General features: G+C 36.0%; 1 protein-coding gene across 5 annotated transcripts in view; it reads right to left on the minus strand.

Moving 5' to 3' along the window:
• LOC126427296 (zinc finger protein ZFP2-like) overlaps nt 1-14,425 on the minus strand; it is a 276,401-nt gene that overhangs the window by 135,548 nt on the left and 126,428 nt on the right. For all 5 annotated transcript variants that reach the window (XM_050089596.1, XM_050089594.1, XM_050089592.1 and 2 more), the window contains one exon: nt 14,302-14,339. In XM_050089596.1, coding sequence (XP_049945553.1) covers nt 14,302-14,339 — 38 coding nt within the window. The remainder of the gene's footprint in view (nt 1-14,301; nt 14,340-14,425) is intronic.

Here is a 14,425-nt window from a genome sequence, read left to right on the forward strand (position 1 = left end):
AGTGAGGTCTCCTGAATTAGTGCAACTGCTGTTCACACTATTGCATTTGCAACATTCTCTCACCTGCCTCAACTCTAATCACATATAAGCTATCACTATGCCTACTGGGATGCTGAATCTGTGATCATCAGCTTTTTCTAAAGGAATTCTCACTGGCTGCTACCAACAAGTATAAGTTTGGATAGTGAAAGATATTTAATCTATCAAAGTTAATTCTGAACCAATTCCTAAACTACGCAAATTCATACTTGGATGACAAAAGCAATTGCAACTGATATGGAAGTTTTACTGTCAGTCACAGTAGTGATTTGAATTAATGACAGACAGAAATGAAAGAGTGTTAATTACTGACGAGACAGTCTCAGGGGATGAAGAATTCTACATCATGGTCAGATGACCACCCGATGGTCTAATTTCTCCAAGCACTGTTTGTAACATTTCAACTGAAAGTTTTGGCATTAGGCAAACAAAAAGAACAAGTTTCAGGGCTTAACTGTCACAAGGAACAAGATCTCGGTATTTCAGTTCAACCCTGAAATCAAACACCAGTCACAGCACTGACAGCATTCCTTTCTGCCCAAATTACAAGCACTGAAACACCATCTCACAGTGCAGTCAGGGTAACACTGTTTCCAAGAGAGAAGGGGGTATTTTTGTTAAATTTCATGGTCCTATTTAGTTGGGTGATTCAGGACTGGAGACAAGAAACACAGAGTTCAGGCCTTCTCCCTGGTACAAATTGCCTGCTCTCCTGTCAAACTATCACTATCCTGCAATAATTTCAGTGAGACATAATGATCCACACAGTCTGCATCATGGATTGGAGACCACTGAATGCCATTCACTCAATTAATAATTTCAGACAATTTCACTGAAAGACATTACAGTGCTGAAAATGATATGACAGATGAGATTCAGGTCCAACATTTCCTGAATGAGAAATCGGCACATTCGGGTAATTTGGGTACCCAGAATTACTTCCACCAACTACAAAACTGCACTGGCTGAAATGATGATAATTTGTAGAAACAGATAAATATTCAAACTATAACATGATGAATTAAATAATCAAATTAAATGTTTCTTTCCATTAGGAATTGGAAAAGTACTTTGAAGTTCACCCCATAGAATCAAATCTTCATAAAAACATGTGTTCCATACCAGAATATAAATGAAATATGAGGAAAGTATAGAAAAATTTAATCACAGAACTACTTTCAAGATGCTATTAACCCTTAACCACTATCAACCGTCTCTCAGACCGCTACTAATTTTTGTGTCGAGATATTTCTCACACCCCTGCAAAGCCATATGGTCTCGTTCATGTACCTTCCTATTGGCTGGGAAGCTATACGTGCCAGCATTCTTGCATTGTTGCTGCTCTTTGTTTCGTAATTATTAGCCTTGAGAGGTCTCACAGACATACCATAGTGTTTGCGTGCCGCGTTTTTATTGCATGCTACTGTTTCTCCATGGCGGGGAAATTTGGGCCTTCTGTGCAACGTGTGTTATGTGAGACATGGCTTCACTTGCAAGATGAGCCTCAGACACCGAAATCGAAAAACATGCACCTTTTGCCCTCCACGTCTGAAGAGGAAAACAAGGTATCCATGTCAACAGCATGGTGTTCCGATTTGTTTGGAGGGTTTCAGGAAGGTCTGCATGAAGTGTTTGCAGGTGGAAATTGACTAAAGTATGATTCAGTGGCACATGAAAACAAGTATTTAGCTTTTACATGTCATTTTAGAAGTAAAATGGTGGCAAAGTTTCTCCATTCATAGACTTATGGACTGGAATATTCGCTCTCCATTGCAAAGTGGGTCGTAAACTGAAAGCTGACTTCGCACACAATTTATCATAAGTCATGTCGGTTTTTACCACCTAGTTATATTGCCAATTCGTAATATAATCCCTCTGATGAAAATCTGTGTGTGAGTAGATAGCTAACTATTTGCTGTTATTTTCGTAGCTCATAAAATAAAAATATACTCCAGATTTCGATTTGTTTTAATTTTAGAAGTGTTTAAAATACCACAGTGTTAAAAAAAAACTAATTTCTACAAAAGCCACCGCTAAGAAGTGTAATGAATGACTGGAAGTCAAGAAACTATATATATTCAGCAAAATTCCGGTTTGATATACAAAATAGAAAAATGGGGTCTGTGAGACTCCTCCATAGTAATTGTGTTCCTGTGAATGACCATAGTAGTTAAGGGTTAAATTATAGTCACATGTAAAGGAGGCCAATTACAAAAATATTGATATCCAGAGCTAAGTAGATAAAACATTTTTGAAACTGTTACAAATTTACAAATACTGATCATAACAAACTATTACTGAAGTATCTGCTTACTGATCTTGACCTACTTGTGGCAGCAAGATGTGTGTGCAGAACACAACAGTAGTAACAGTTTTTGATGTATTTTTTGCATGGCAAAAAATGTTCAAATGGGTGTGAAATCTTATGGGACTTAACTGCTAAGGTCATCAGTCCCTAAGCTTACAGACTACTTAACCTAAATTATCCCAAGGACAAACACACACACGCCGGGACTAGCTGCACAGTCCATGACTGCAGCGCGTTAGACCACTTGGCTAATCCTGCATGGCTGCATGGCAAAGCTATATTTACTAGCACAGGAATGTGAAAACAGCCATCAGAGTATGGTGTTGGCAGCAAGAAATGTTGGTATCAACATTTGCAACAATTAATTAAAGCTAAAAAGGTTTGCAATGCAATTCAAGTCAAGCAACTAGTAAAGCAATGGCTAAATTCAAATAACTGTTGTTGCGAGAGTGGACTACGTGGCCGGGAATCTATTTTTGGAACAATGAACATTATTACCATGTTGTTTCAGAACTACAATTCATTAACTTTGCTGAAAATTGGAGCAAAAAGATTTAAGTGCAGTACATGGACTATGTTTCACAATCAGACACATGCTCAGAAGAAATTATAATTGTTGACATTCCAAGGTTGACGTAAACAAGTTTTATATAAGCTCATGTTGCAACTGGCTTACTGTGATGTGACATCTGCTGTACCAACAAAACATTTAATCTGCAGAGACAGGAACATTCAGTAAGCTTAAGTCACGAAGTGATACCATAAATCAAGAAAGAAGGTTGCAGTGTCCATCCTCTGGACGTAAAGTTGAGATACCACAACACAGCCAGCAGGGGAGCATGAGCACAATGACATCTGTAAATGTCCCAGTTACCACCTGTGTAGTTAGAATGGCTACAACAGGTGAAAAACGTGTTATCTTACTTGTGAGAGAATTCCATCTGTTGATATATCAGAGAGGAATCTGTTGTTATACATACAGTATTAACATAGTAGTATGAAAGACCATATACAACTACATAATCTTGAGGGCATTCAGGATGTTAGAACAGAGGCAGAGATTTATTTGGAATTCAAAGCTTCATGATTTGAAGATTAAAGTAATGTGGAAATACTCATTTTGAGCCAAAAGGTGCAATCTGTGGCAACAGCTGTTAGAAGATGAACTTCCTTGCAAGTCACTAATAACAACCTTTACATATTATAACCAGTTTGTTAATAAATGTTACCATCTTCAGATCTGAAAAGCATACATATATATATGTAGTGTAATTATACAGGGTAGTCCATTGATTGTGACCAGGCCAAATCTCTCATGAAATAAGCATCAAATAAAAAAACTACAAAGAACAAAACTTGTCTAGCTTGAAGGGGGAAACCAGATGGTGCTATGGTTGGCCCGCTACATGGCGCTGCCATAGGTCAAATGGATATCAACTGTTCTTTTTTTTTAGTAGGAACCCCCATTTTTTTATTACATATTCGTGTAGTACGTAAAGAAATATGAATGTTTTAGTTGGACCACTTATTTCGCTTTGTGATAGATGGCGCTGTAATAGTCACAAACATATGGCTCACAATTTTAGACAAACAGGTAGGTTTTTTAAATTAAAATACAGAATGTAGGTACATTTGAACATTTTATTTTGGTTGTTCCAATGTGATAAATGTACCTTTGTGAACTTATCATTTCTGAGAATGCATGCTGTTACAGCGTGATTACCTGTAAATACCATATTAATGCAATAAATGATCAAAATGATGTCTATCAACCTCAATGCATTTGGCAATACATGTAATGACATTCCTCTCAACAGCGAGTAGTTCGCCTTCCATAATGTTCACACATGCATTGACAGTGTGCTGACGCATGTTGTCAGGCATTGCCGGTGGATCACAATAGCAAATATCCTTCAACTTTCCCCACAGAAAGAAATCTGGAGACGTCAGATCCGGTGAACGTGTGAGCCATGACAAATCCACCTGTCATGAAATATGCTATTCAATACCGCTTTAACTGCACAAGAGCTATGTGCCGGACACCCATCATGTTGGAAGTACACCACCATTCTGTCATGCAGTAAAACATCTTGTAGTAACATTGGTAGAACATTAGATAGGAAATCAGCATACATTGCACAATTTAGATTGACATCAATAAAATGGGGGCCAATTATCCTTCCTCCCACAATGGCGCACCATACATTAACCCGCCAAGGTCACTGATGTTCCACTTGTCACAGCCATCGTGGATTTTCTGTTGCCCAGTAGTGCATATTATGCCAGTTTCCGTTACCACTGTTGGTGAATGACACTTCATTGCTAAATAGAATGCATACAAAAAATCTGTCATCATCACGTAATTTCTCCCGTGCCCAGTTGCAGAACTGTACACGATGTTCAAAGCCGTCACCATCCAATTCCTGTTGCATAGAAATATGGTACAGGAGCAATTGATGTTTCTGTAGCATTCTCAACATCGACATTTTTGAGATTCCCGATTCTCGAACAATTTGTCTGCTACTGATGTGTGGATTAGTCATGACAGCAGCTAAAACACCTACTTGGGCATCATCGTTTGTTGCAGGTCATGGTTGATGTTTCACATGTGGCTGAACACTTCCTGTTTCCTTAAATAACGTACTATCCAGCGAATGGTCTGGAGAACTCAATGATGTCATCCAAGATACCGTGCAGCATACATAGCACACGCCAGTTGGGCATTTTGATCACAATAGCCATACATCAACACGATATCAACCTTTTCCGAAATTGGTAAATGGTCCATTTTAACACAGGTAATGTATCACGAAGCAAATACTGTCCGCACTGGTGGAATGTTAAGTGATACCATGTACTTATACATTTGTGACTATTACAGCACCATCTATCACAAAGTGAAAAATGTGGTCCAATTAAAACATTCATATTTCTTTATATACTACACGAATATGTAGTAAAAAATGGGTGTTCCTATTTAAAAAACGCCATTTATATCCATTTGACCTATGCCAGCACCATGTAACAGGCCAACCATAGCGCCATCTGGTTTCCCCCTTCAACCTAGACAAGTTTCATTTTTTGCATTCTTTTGTTTGATGCTTATTTTGTGAGATATTTGGCCTGGTCGCTATCAATGGACCACCCTGTGTACCAAGCTGTTGTAATATACAGAATTTGCTACAATATAAAAGAAAAACCAGGAATACAACATACCTCAACAAACAGCTTATTGCATATTTTTGAAAACAGCAGTAAAAGCACTCTTTCTCATGAATTGGCAGGTATGTAATAGACTAGAAGACTGATGCACTGGCATGTCATAATTGAAACAACTACATACACGCTTATTCACCACATACATCTGCCTTATACCACTCACAACAGAGCACATAGTTGCAGCAAAGGCAATGCAAATTTTCTCTTAAGACAATTTATGTGATTCATTACAGTATGCTAGCCAAAATTTGGATGGAAATACATCCAAACACATGTTTACAAAATTACTGGTAATACTGAAAGCAGACTGTCCTAATAAGCTAGCATAATACCACATACACATAGACCTCAAACTACATAGTACCCTACACGCAATATTCCTGATTTCTCTTCTGTACTGTTGAATAAAAATATACATTCTGTGCAGTGAACAATAATACTATATATGATATTCTTAATGTAACATAGTAATCAAGCATTACGTGAGGTCTCATCACTTAATAAATGACAATTTTCTACTACCTAGTGATGTGCTGTATGTGTCAGTGTGTTGTCATTCACTGATTAATGTCATGATTTAATTATGATGTTAATTTTATTTTTACATAGTATATCTACAAAAATACTTTGTAAGCATAGACCGTGAATCTGATATGGGCCATCACATTACCTACTGCTACCATATTGAATTAATTATGCTACCATTGCGATTGTAGTTTCTATTTATGTGGTGTCCACAGCAAAGATTGCTACCTAAATGACTTGGATTAAGTCCCGGTTGTACTTTTAAAATACACAGTTTATATTTTTTATTATTCATTTTACTATGTGATTACATAGAATTGTTTCAGACTGTAACCGCACTGTAGCTTGCTGCTCAAATGACTTTTTGGCTGTTCAGTATGTAACATACCCTCTGCAATTTTCAGAGAGTAAAAGAAATTTTTAAATTTTTTAATAGGTTACTGATGGTGAAAATGTGTGTGTGTGTGTGTGTGTGTGTAACATCTCTTAAGTAATCAATTGTATATCAGCTCTAGTAATTGTATTAAATATGACTCCAGCTGCTATATAGGTACATTATGTAATGAGCATTAAAAGACAAGATTTTTACCTTCTGCTAACAATAATTACTTATCAATAATTTTCTTGAAATATGCCTTTAAAGTTCTTCCACAACATTAGCATTCACACTGTAATGTAATTACACTGTATGGATAAAATGTGTGTGTGAAGTAGGTGAGCACATTGTCAATCTACTGCTGCCATGATGAACTAAGTGTGTCACCACTATTGCTGTAATTATTTCTGTTTTTGCTCACATGGCTTTCACTCCAGTATTTCTGCAGCCTGGGTGGTTACCAAAAAAACATATGTAAGCCATGCTTGTAATATACCTCTGCATCTTTAAAAATTAAATGATTTTTTAATTTTTGTTTTTATCCCCATTTTACTATGGTACTATACTAATGTTGTTACTTTGGACATAATCACAGCTTGCACTGCTACTTAAATGACATGGTAGAAGCACAGATTAGCCAAATGACTTTGTGTAAGTCCTGCTAATAATTACATTTCTGAATTTTACAAAAAAATTGTCTGTGTTTCATTTGGTACACTGTCATTAATTTGCATGTAACCACAATTTACACTACTACTTTAATGATATTGTAGAAGGCCAGATTGTAATTTGAACTCCCACTTTTTTAAGATCTGTATAATTTTCAATATTTTTTAAAAAATATTTTAATGGCTTTGTACATGTATTTGTGGTTCTTGCAAACTATTATCCTGTGTTAAGTAATCTATTTTATATCAGTTTGTAGCAACTGTACCAAATATCCATTCAGTTTTTACATAAGTACATTGCATCTTAATGCTATAAGAGTAATTTTTTTGAGGCAGTCTTAATTAAATATTGCCAATAATTTTGTAAACATGTTTAGATATATTTTCAACCACATTTTGGATACCACACTATAATGTAATCACATAAATTATTTTAAGGAAGAATATACAAGTTACACCAGCAAAACCTGTTGGTCCATTTGTCAACATCTATTCTTTACTGGTTATGCCTGCAAGTCTAGCAGTACCCTGACTGCAATTATGTGCTCTGTTGTGAATGGTGTAACACAGATGTATGTGGTGCATAACTCTGTATACAGTAGTTTTAATTCTGACATGCTGATGCATCAGTCCTCTGGTCTTTTATGTACCAGTCAATTCATGAGAACGAGTACTTTTACTGTCCAGGTATGAAGCAATTATATAGCAATTAAATCATTACCAAAAGTGATTATCAAAAATTAAGGTTCTTATCAGTGATCCTGGTAAAGAAATTTAGTATCTCTAATCTAGTATAGAATTAGTTTTACAGCATAGCTCCATGGGAATTAGAACAGTGACAATATTCATCTCTTAATCAGAGAGGCAGAAAGGAGCATTGTAAAAGCAAACTGACTGAAAAACAAAGATTATAAGGTTGCAAAAATATCAAACAAGAAAGTGTACTAAGCCTGCTTGAAATGATTGCAAAGGTTTCTGTAGAAACCCTACATAAATTCATGAAGGACAAAGTAGAACATACAATGTTCAACATACAGTTTAGAGATAAAAATTTCAGGAAAAGTTAGCCATATGGAACTAAAAGCCATTCAAGATAAAATGTTGGATGTCTTGAGATACAGTTCAATATCAAAATAAACTATGTGCCAGAAATAAAGAAAAAAATGAAAGAACTAAAGCCTTTTAAGAAATCAAGAAACCAAATTCAAGAGGAACAAGGAAAGAACCACACAATTATGTTAAAAATTAGGCTGGCATATTATGATCACAAGCAAAACTGAATATGTAAAAAGATATTGGAGTGCAGCACTTGATTGGAGCAGAAGAGAGAGTGGACAGCACAAATCAGATCACACAATGCATATAACAGAATATCAAGGAATGTGTAGAAAAAAATTCTGAGAAAATTGTTAGGATCCATACAATGTTGAAAATTCAATAAATTCTGCACAGGACAGAAACTGCTCCTCATTTCTCTTGTAAGGAATGAAAATGGATTGCTTCCATAAACAAGGAATGAAAACACAAACATTGATTATGTCACTGATTGATGAAGAATTCTACAAATGGAGAACCCAGTTGGAAAAAGAATCTTTGAAATTCACAGAGTTTGAAATTATAATCTTGAACAAATATAGGTTGAAAAGTAAAGTGGATAACAGCCTAAATTCTATCCTAATGGACCAAATACTAAGGGTACGACAAATCATACAATAAGATATAGAAAAAGGAACTCAAAATGAACTACTGCTCAGTGGTACCACATGATGCAAAAAAGACAGTATGCCAAGATTTACTGTGCCTCTCACATGAACTGTATGGCCACTTAACAGAAATCATAATTCAGTGGGTGGAAAAATGTGTCTAGGATTCACAATGGTAGACTGCCAGGAAGGGTAATCAAGAAGGAGAACAATGATGACAAATACAAGATTTACTGCCAGAAACAGAAAATAATCAATGTAATGGACACCAGCCCAGGGGTGATGGACATAGGAATCAATGCAGAAATATGACATGTGCAGGCAGGACAGAGTGTGAGACCGATTCAGACAATTAAAGATATGAGAAGTGATGGCCAAGAGCACAAAATGATCAGCCAAACAACAACAAACTAGAAAACACCCACTAGATCCGTAAGGGGTCCATGCTGGGATGAATCTTGTAGGGTGATGGAAAATAACAAAGCCAAAATATGTACATTTGATTTAGACATAGAATGTAAACAAACAACAAGGAGAACTAAAAAAGATAAATGAAATAATGAAGGCTAAAGTAGTGATCATACCAGTGACTGAAGTTAAACTGAAGAAGATTTAAGCATTGCTACACTTGGCTAGGCACCTTTGTGTAACAGCAAGAGCTTAGACAGTGACAAATGAAGTTGTTTGGACAGTAACAAAAAACAGTAGTAGTATCTGTAAATAATTAAGTACTAATTACAATGCCATTAGCAGACATACAGCATGAGATCATTAACTGCATACAAAACTGTACAAAAACTAAAAAATAAAAAGTCAGCAGGCCTAGATGAAGTACAAACCTGTGGACTAAATCAAAGTGCAGAGAGCATACTAGAATTCTTTACAAAGATATTAAATGACTGAGTTGCATCTGAAAACTTTTGCCAATAATTAAAATATGCAAGACTGATGCCACTCCCAAAGAAAGGTACTGCAAATGAAATAAACTGTAGTGCCAAATATCATCCTGGACCACTGCAAGCACACACAAGTGTTGCAACATAAGGCATGAACTCGACTAATGTCTGAAGGAGTGCTGGAGGGAACTGACACCATGAATCCTGCAGGGCTGTCCACAAATCTTAAGAGTACGAGGGGGTGGAGATCTCTTCTGAACAGCATGTTGCAAGGGATCCCAGATATGATCAATAATGTTCATGTCTGGGGAGTTTGGTGGCCAGCAGAAATGTCTAAACTCAGAGGACTGTTCCTGAAACCACTCTGTAGCAATTCTGGACATGTGGGGTGTTGCAACGTCCTGCTGGAATTGCCCAAGTGTGTCAGAATGCACAATGGATGTGAATGGATGCAAGTGATCAGACAGGATCCTTACATATGTGTGATCTGCCAGAACCATATCTAGACATGTTAAAGGTCCCATGTCAATCCAACTGATCGCTCCCCACACCATTACAGAGCCTCCACCAGCTTGAACAATGCCCTGCTGAGATGCAGGGTCTGTGGATTCATGAGGTTGTCTCCATACCTGTACACATCTATCTGATAGATACAATTTGAAACAAGACTTTCCATTCATCAACAGTCCAATGTCAGTGTCGATGCATCCAGATGACTTGTAATGCTTTGTGTCATGCAGTAATCAAGGGTTCACAAGTGGGCCTTCAGCTCCAAAAGCCCATATTGATGATGATTCGTTGAATGGTTCACACACTGACACTTATTGATAGCCCAGCATTGAAATCTGCAGCAATTTACAGAAGGGTCGCATTTCGGTCATGTTGAGCAATTCTCTTCAGTTGTTGTTGGTCCAATTGTTGCAGGATCTTTTTCCAGCTGCAGTGATATCATAGATTTGATGTTTTACTGGATTCCTGTGTGCATCACAGGCATCTTTGTAGAGCTGCCTATGGCTGTTGATAATATAATTCTACTAAACCAAGTGGAATCATCACAAATATGTAGTTGTGAGGATAAAAGGACACTTTATGAAATAAATAAGAGTTGGTAGGCATTAGTACTACCAACAGCTTTTATAATTGAGCAAGCATGACCAATTAAAGTTAGGATTCATCAAAAAGTAAGTTCGAGTTTATTAGTCAAAATAGTAGAATGATTCTGGTTTCAGTTTGTCACATTTTTTATGTTTAAGGAACTTCTGTGCCATTGTTTAGGAAGTCTATATGCATCCATCATTATCATTATTTCCTTGTCGTCTGCAGTGCCATGAATCATACCGTGGAGTCCCTTCTACTGAAGTGCCATCATTTGGACTTCCAAACAATAATCAATACGGCTTTGATGTACGGCCCAAGATATGAGACAGTCTGCATAGAGAGGATGTACAAAGCTACCATACTGTACAGCCCAATAAAATACTGTTAACGAGTTACTCTGCAGATAATAAATGTTCAGCATTTGACCTTGCACTTTGTAATCAGACCTGTATTCTACAAAGACTTGAACTAAGAATGAGCAAAATTAATTAGGAACAAATGTGCTAAAGGTAAGGCATTACCAGACAGCAGTAATGACATCTGTATAGCACTAAATTATTATTTTGTGCCATCATCATCACATCAAATAGTAAATAGTGTTGTTATTTAGAAAGAATTTCGAGTGTATTTTCACTGAATGCAATTTAATTATCACAAAATATGAGTGATTTGAGCTTGATAATGTCTATAAATAAGTGGTTACCTGGTATGTCAAGAAAAGTAGGCAAGCCCTCACAATATTACATGGTAATTACAATACATCAGGGTAATTATTTGATATGAAATACCTAAATTTCATTCAATGGTTGCTAAAAATGGACATTTAATTCCAACAAAGCAGTTTTTCACTATGATGTCAAAATTTATTTTGATTAAGATGATTTAGTAACTTTGGGTACATCTGTATGCCACCACTGCCAGCAAGTACCTCACCTACAGGTGGCAATGTTACCAAGTTCTATGACTACACACCACAATGCTGCGTGGCAGCACCCAACGCTGCATGGTGTGACAGTGTCCTAAGCAGATGTAGCAACCAGAATAATTTGCATAAGGCTATCTGATGGGTTAATTACATTGCATTGTGTATAGCAATGTGTAATACAATGCTTTGTGTTATTTGACAAGCTACATCTTTAGTAGAAATTTGATTATGAAAGCATGCACAAATCATAACATATACTGGCTACAAGTTAGTACAAATACAATAAGTGATGCCAAATTACTCAGCAAAAATGCCTTTCATAAACGAAATTATGATATTAGAGGGATTCAACAAACAGTATTTGAGCAATATTCACAAATAAATAACGAATTCACAAATTTAGAAGAGCAAATGAATAACATTTTCAAAAATGTGATACGATGTGTCTGATTTCAAATCTCAAATAGAAGGCAGAATGGCTCAATTAGGGAAAGAGATTAGACATGGGATTTACACATGTAGAAGAGACAGATGTATGACCACAAAAGTAGAGGAAAAGACAGATAGCAAAGGAAGTTAGTACATACACATATACACAATGTAAAACAGGTACATACAATACTGCAATGAACAGAACACTAAAAACTTCTCAGTGCAGTACTGTGCAAAGAAACATGGACAACACCACAAACACTACAAGAGGTGATGGAGCACTAACACAGACAAGTGAGAATAACAGTTACCTGTAAACAACAATACAGTAAACAACAATGGTGTGATGTGTAGTGAGTCACCATCATGAGTTGCGCAAGTTCGGCACAAGATGGTGGATCAACCAGACTGGCAGACCAGCCGAGGGCAGACAAGAAGGGTTTTACTGCAGATGAATTTAACATGTAAATTAATTTTGAAATCGAATTTAAATCAAAAGACTAGGAAAGAAAGACAACATGAGAGAGAGTGAGAGAGGAGATAGTAGCACAGGGATATACTGCAAATCAATGGGAGATTAAGGAGACAGCAGAAGAGAGACATTTATAGATATTGAGAGTGAGTGGGGTGATGCTGTGTGTGATGGCTTAACTACAATGAGAGACTCGGTAAAAGAATTTTGAACATTCTGTGTTAAAAGAGCACAAATATGCTCACATATAAAAATGTTTTGCGAGTAAGGTGTTGGAAGCTGGTTCCCCACTTCTCTCTCAGAGTCTTTTAAAGAGGAACACATTTGCCTTTTTTTGTGCTCCAACAGAACACGTTTTCCAGAGGTTGATAATATGTTTGGAATCTGCTCTTTGACTGAAAAAGCAGATGAGAGAAACTTGTGCTAGGTAGCAAGCATATAGCAACTGGGGCTTAAATACATTGCAGAATGTAGAAATTAATACTGCTATAATTACTGAAAGTGGAGATACAAAATCTGAGCACTACATGACCCAAAATTTCTACAAGAAGTACTTCTGTTCTACATAAACACTCTCATGAAAACGTGATTCTTGTGAAAGAATTTATATTAGTGTTTCAGGTATCAGAAAGTTCTGAAATGTTATCATACTTGTAGCTAAGAAGCATCATCTTTTCCCTTCATTTTCACTTGACTACAAAAAACAAAATTACAGGCATCATGACAAGGTATACAAGTATTCTGGTAAATGTAAATTTAGATGTAAAGATTCAATTGATTTCCAACACTTATCATTATACCCATCAGTATGAAGTTACGAAATAATAGATATGAGCCTTTTAAATGAAACACAGAAAGATTAGGCACATATGAATAACGAGAAAAAGAAGAGTGTGAGTTTCTTATACAGAACTCTTTCTCAAATCCGTCTGGAATGGTACATATTACCATACATCTCCTCATGTAGGATTTAATTTGGATATGATATTTTGCACTAAAATTCAAATGTTTTCAAAAATGTTTAATTTTGTACGACAAATTATAAATGGAAGATATTGATGTCTGTTGACACTGCACTCAGTTTCAAATTAAGAGTCCACTTTATTTACTTTCTGTAACTGAAAGTAGTGAATTAAGCCTTACTCTGAAATATCTGTACAAATTGTTAAAGTTTTTTTTATTGTGCTTATTAACTGATTGAGAGTTTCATAAATCTGTTACAATAAAAACTTTGGCCACTGAATTCTATAAAATGCTGCTCACAACTTGAAAGGAAGAATAACTGCAGCAATGAAAACTTTATAAGTTTGAATAAGTTTAATTTTATTGGTGTTCCATACTAAAAATATTCCTATTTTGTACTGAGGATGGACCTTGTCACTTTGTTATTTTATCAGTTTTGTTTTACTGCTGATTTGCAGAATAGGTAAAAGTATAAAACTATGACATTCTTCCCTGGTGCAAAGAAATAACCAAATTCACATAGAAATGTATTTTGGATCACATTATCTTACATAATTACTGCCTATTGATGCAAAAACACGGGAAATTAATCAGCAATATGTTGCATGCAGTTTTCCAATGAGCTAATAAGAATAAGTACTTTTTAAAAATAATTCAATGAATAATGAAAACCTTACCATTGGCTGTGTGGTGCACGTCTTTTTGAGGCTGGCTCCTGAAATATTAGACAAATTCAAATAATTAGAAAAGTAAAAGAAATACAAACAAAGCACTACTATTCAGATACAACTGATATTCCAC

This window comes from Schistocerca serialis, chromosome 11 (assembly GCF_023864345.2).
Source record: "Schistocerca serialis cubense isolate TAMUIC-IGC-003099 chromosome 11, iqSchSeri2.2, whole genome shotgun sequence".
NCBI classification, from domain to species: Eukaryota; Metazoa; Arthropoda; class Insecta; order Orthoptera; family Acrididae; genus Schistocerca; species Schistocerca serialis.